The sequence below is a fragment of the Callorhinchus milii genome, unplaced genomic scaffold (assembly GCF_018977255.1).
Source record: "Callorhinchus milii isolate IMCB2004 unplaced genomic scaffold, IMCB_Cmil_1.0 Scaffold83, whole genome shotgun sequence".
Classification (NCBI taxonomy): domain Eukaryota; kingdom Metazoa; phylum Chordata; class Chondrichthyes; order Chimaeriformes; family Callorhinchidae; genus Callorhinchus; species Callorhinchus milii.
In genome coordinates, this window is record NW_024704824.1 from 1 (window position 1) to 6102 (window position 6102).

Consider the following 6102-nt stretch of genomic DNA (forward strand, 5'->3'; position numbering starts at 1 on the left):
GTTTAAGTTTAGAAACACAGAGAGACAGACAGTGTCCCTGTGATTATAATTGCTTAATTAATTAAATGTTAATTAAAATGTTGCTTTGATTTCCAAATCTTCTGTTGAATTTGCCAATAAATATTTATTTCAAGAATATTCAAACCTCCGGATGATCTTATATTGTCATAACAATCGTCTGAAAATTTAAACATTGAGACTTTCTGGTTCTGACATTTACTAAAACAATTTATTCTGTTCATATTGGTGACAGAATTTCCACAGACAATTTCCCACCTGACAGCCACTGTGTTGAGGTTAAAATAGTCTATTCTGATTTGTTTGAATAATGATGGATTACGGTCAATATTAACTCTTTCAGCTACAAAACTAGAGAGACCCAATAATACAACAACTTGCACTTATATAGCGCCCTCCACGCAGGGCAGCGTCTCAGAGCGCTTCACACTGGCAGAGCCTGACTGATAATGGGCAGATTCAGTGGTTGACCTGAGGAATGAAGGAGTGTAATCAGTGCTGTGCCCAGGACACGCCTCGCACAGGGAATCCTGTCTGACTTGTGATTGGGATCAGCGGAACCTGCAGCAGCCGCTGGCCCTGCACTGAATGGGGACACAGGTGTTTACAGCATATTTTGGAGTATGTGTTACACATCGGCTCTTAAATAGTTGAATAAAGACAGAGGTCTCTGTCCGGGGGTTTGATGTCAGTGACGCTGCATTGACTAAGGAGCAAAGCACTTTTATATTGATATTGTGGAATATAACACTGAATTGAAGAAACTATTCATAATTCTGCACAATTTTACACTGTACCACAAATGGTCTCCTCACAGACTGAGAGGAAGTGAATTTCTCGGCCTCTGGGAAGATATTGATGAAAACAAACCTTCACATTGCTCTTTCCTACCCCTCGATCTGAGGGTTAAACATGAACCCGACTCCCAGCCGCTCTCCACACAGTGAGATATCCCGGTTCAGCCATTTGCTATTACACTGCTCAATGCCGGTTAATCAGGTCTCACACACCATCACAGCCTGAACCCTCACATCTCAAACACAAACTCTTTCCATCCAATAAGCCACAGGTCGCTCCATGTTGTCTCTCTCTCAGCTGAAGCTCTCAGTAACTGCACAGCAGCTTCACACACTCTCCTTCCACATCACACGTGAAGCATTGTACATTGTGCAATGTAACTCACAGTCACAATTCCCTGCAGCTCAAACAGTTATTTACACAGAATAACTAAATCATGTATTTACAGTCAAATGACAAACTCATTCCTTTCACCCTCATCTCTACCGACTGTGGAGTTGGAGCTGATCAGTTCTGATATCATTAGTTTGGTGTCAGTGACCAGTGTCGCTGTGTGTTAAACATCTCATAAACAACTGGATCTGTTGCATTGCAGTGTGTGATTCAGAGTTTACCATTTGTTTATTGAAAATCAACAAATTTAAAATCTTTTTTTCTGCAGATCATTTTGTGTAAAACAGGAAGCTGATGATTATAGATCCGCAGCGACCTCTTGTGTCTGTGCACTGTGAGGAAGTGCGGTCATGTTCACTCGATTGCTGTTCAAATCAATTGAAATCAAGTCTGAGCTCTCACTCTCGCTGACTAAACCATGACTGGTGTGAGGGGCAACTGAGGCAACGAGACTGTGAGCAGCACATTAATGCTGATATTAATTAAAATAAAAACCTTCACTATTATTGCTGTAAAATCCGTGCAGATTGAGCTGCTGTGTTTACAATCACATCCCCGCAGTATAAACCCACTTTACTCTCAGACTCACCCCCTCCCCCAGATTGAGACACTTTAAACTGCAGCCGCGGTCCTTATGTTAAATAATAGATTGAAATACATATTGGAATCGATCAGATAACCTTCCCATTGCTCATCCAACAACATTCCGGCCCTGATTCCCAACACGTGGGCATAGATTCAAACACTTTCATACTATTCCTGACGACATTATACCCGAAAACTACCCACCGCCAGTCACCGCGATCAGACATTGCACAAAGACCGTCAGTGTAACCTCAGCTGTACATTCACTAACCACCAAAAATATCACCAACAATGAACTAAACATTGAGAGAATAATCCATAAATCAACAGTGGCTGTTGAAAGCGATATCAGGGAAACCCCTTTAACATACATTAAACTGCGAGATAGCCTGGCAACGCGGAATTCATTACAGCAAATAGTTGTTAAAGTGAATCAAACAAACATATAAAACAATGTCAGCATTGTGAGTGAGTAAGTGTGTGTTTCTTACCATTAGTCACCGTCATCATGGTGCCTTGTCCCCAGTAGTCGAGGTAGTCACTGTGCTCCAGTCAGTGGGCTGCCCACTGCAACAACCTGCTGTGCGGGCAGGACACACCAACACAATATTATTGTAAATGTTGACTCCCCCAAACCAAATGCAGGTCACGATATATTTCTGTAATGTTCTGAACACTATTGCCCGGCTCTGTGTTGACCTGTTAAATGTTTGTGTCTTTGCCAGTTTGCTGTGTTCATGTCAAACACCTTTTCTTGTCACCAACAGATTGAAGATGAAATGTTATGTTTTATGTCGATTAAAATCTGGTAAAATCCTCAGTGGAAGGCGGCATTTTAAACAAACCAAATCCCTGCACATTAAGTGGCCACACAAGCGAACAGTGAGAGACATGAGCTGGTTTGGTGTTGAAGGGTTTTTGTATTGACAGTTAATGCTGTGGTCCATATATCACAGTGATACACACTGTGACACAAACTCCTGCACAGGATAAACTAACAAATATTGACTGGAATATCAGACACTGACTGGACCTCAGCTCAGATTCACCAGTGAGGCTTCATGTGATGTTTCAGTCAGAATAAATCCTTATGTTTATTAGAGACTTTGGATTAATGTTAAAGCAGCTCCACAGACGTCAGTCTTGTTTAATGCCGTCCTGTAATCTAAATCATTCTGAATTCATCTGTTAAATACCAGGTCATTTATGAGAAGGATCCACTCTCTGTAACATTTATTTGGAGGCTGTGGATGTTTCAGTGATGACAGGGGTGAGCAGCCTCTCTGGCTCGGGTTTTTGTATGAGGAGATGGCTATGTGCAGCATTGTGACCCCAAGTTGTACACAGTGACACAGTCCCATACAAATACTGCCCTCAATGTCTGCTCAACACTGGCTGCCAAAATTCACTGAAATGGCCTATTCCCCTGTGACATGACATCGAGTCTATCTAATACTTTCTTCATAGCCACAGAAACAGAAAACAAATCTCTCCAACAGCTCAGTTTGTAACAAGAGGATATCTGTGAACCGTCACATCGCCCGTCTCCAATCGCAGTCCTTCCCGCCTCAAACAGCACAGTGTCACTTACCAACTGAAATCCCAGAATATTACAGCACCAATAAGCAGATCATTCGCCCCATCAAACCACGACTCACTGTGTAGGTTTAACATGAGAAGAAATCCATTTGAAGCTTTTCCTTTAATCTTCGCTCCAGACACAGCATTGACACCATGACTGTCAGGCAGTTTAGGGTGGGAGGGGCCGCCTTTCCTCCCCTTGTGTATTTGTAGGAGTTCAGCCCCGTTTCCTCTCACTGTGACTCTCTCGCACAGTAATAGATGGCGGTGTCGTCCACTCTCGGGCTTTTGATGATCAAATCGAAGATGTTATTGGAATTCTCTTTGATGACAGTGACACGGTCTTCAATCCCAGGCGCGAAAGCATTGTTGGATGAGCTGTAATACATGAGGAGCCATTCCAGCCCCTTCCCGGGAACCTGCCGGACCCAGCTCATGTAGTAGCTGCCGAGATTAAACCCACTGGTTTTACAGGTCAGTCTCAGGGGATGGCCAGGTTTCCCGGTTAGAGACGGCGGCTGTGTCAGCACCACCTCGGCCTGGACACCTGTAAAGAATAAATGACCGAAGATTAATGACTGTGAAACCTCCCGTCTCTGTGACATTGCAGAGAGAATAAGACCGACACAGGAAGAGTGAGACTGTCAGAATAATAGCACTCACGGGAGAAGACAGCCAGCAGCAGACTGAGAGAAATCAGGGACCTCATGTTTCTGGGCACTTGTCAGAACTGAGACTGGAGCCGAATAACCGAGGGCCAAAGAGCTGCCGGACAGATGGCCTCAGTCCCCAGTGACCGCTATATAACGGGGCAGTGGGGCAGGGGGTGGAGAACCCACCAATAGCTGCAGGACTGAGGGGAGTCACGTGTCACATTCCCTCTGACCTGCACACAGCAATAACTGTACCTTTACATTCTGCCTTTACAGCAAATTAATATTAATATAAGTCTCAATAGTATTAGCCCTCGCGCTGACCCTGAAGCATCGCAAATTCCTTCCTTCAATGTTTCTGAGTGTGTGTGTGTTTGCAGTGTGTGTGGAGGAGGCGGGAAATTCAAAACAAATCTGCGTTCACACTATTTCAGTGAGCGACTGTTAAAAGGGGGAGAGATGATGAAGCTGAAAGTGTCGATTCTTGTAAAAATAAATGAGAAGTTACTTTCTGGAAATAATATTGTGCGACACAGTATATTGTTTAGGACATGACACGTGCATGCGACTGCCAGGATAGTGGTTGGGGAACCAGATGGACTTCATTTTCATACTGTAATTCTTATTTTCTCATGTTCTTATGATGATATTAATTATTTTAATAATCCTTGCATTTCACATAATGCCTTATCACGTCATTGAAACGTCTCAAGGCACTTCACACAATGGATAGTAATGTGTAGTGACTTTGTTTTTTGTGGGTAAAAATTAATGTACCAGAATTCAAAATTCATTATTTCCTGTTGTTAGTGATGTTCTGATCTTCCGGATTGATTGTTCCGTTTCTTGTCTGAAAATTCTGATTTTATGTCCCACACGGGCATCAAGACATAATAATAATATTATTAATAATAATAATAATCCTTGTATTTGATAGAGCACCTGTTCACAGCTGCTCGATGTCTCAAAGCACTTCACAGAATGTATGGCTCATGATTTCAAACCATGAAATGTCCTCTTGGGATGAGAAGCCGGATAGCTGGTGGAATGGGAGCCCAGTGTAACGTCAGAGCAATCAATCTGTTTCAGGACAAGAGGTGAAGAAAACTGGAAAGAAATGAAATGAAGCTTCAATCAGAAATGGTGTCAGTGTCACTTTTTCCCAACTCTAATATCCCGGCAGTTTTCAGTAACTGCGAGTCAGAGTGTAACAGGAATTCTCATCAGACACTGTGTTGTGTTCCTCAATGTCTGAATATGATGCTCCAATTATCACAAGGATTGTTGCCTCGCAAATCGACAAACAAATTGCCACAGCATATTCATAGTCCCCTGACCCGGGAGAGTGGACTTGGATTAATGTCTGGGAATATCAGTCAGCGTTGTGATCTCAGAATCCCAACATGAACACACCACCTGGTCTGGGAGTAAATCTCTGTGTTTGTGCTTTGTTGTTTGAGGAGTTTGCACCTTTCTGGTGTGTAATTCTCTGTGGCCCATTGCACAGTCACACAAGTAACGTTGATCAGTAGGAAAGTCCCAGCATTAGATCTGATCAAAGCGCACAGGCTGTAGGGTATAACATTCACTGACTCCGATATTCATATCAATACAATCAGAAACCAACAGATAATTCCCAGTGAAAAGCTTCTGTTTGACATTGAAATCCTGAACTGAAACAATCGGCTGCAGTGAGACATGAGGAGCCACTGATTCCTGAATTCTCCTTTGGGCACTGGATCTGGAACCTGTACAAGGTCTACAAGTGCTGCGATCTTACAGCAAACCTGTCAGAGCACAACACAAATCTCAAACGTCGGGAAATAATCATTGTAACGGCTGAAAAAACAACAGGACACAGAACAGCTCTGTGTGTCGCCACTTCACAAAATACTCCGATTTTGATGGAATGTGAAATAAAATATAATACAAAGTTATCTTTTTAAAATCAATTTATTAATGGTGGTTACTCCAGACTGATTTTCATGAAAAGAACAGGTTATTTATTTGCTGAATTTGAGGACAATCTTGGTGATCAGTCTATCGGTGATGTGTAGGGAAGAAGAGCCATATT

The 6102-nt window shown here is 42.6% G+C and overlaps 1 gene segment (V, D, J or C); it reads right to left on the reverse strand.

Moving 5' to 3' along the window:
• Positions 1-2372: 2372 nt before the first annotated feature.
• LOC103172735 lies at positions 2373-4177 on the reverse strand. The segment is given in 2 exon segments: positions 2373-3922; positions 4039-4177. Coding segments are annotated over 2 exon segments (360 nt in total).
• Positions 4178-6102: the final 1925 nt, after the last annotated feature.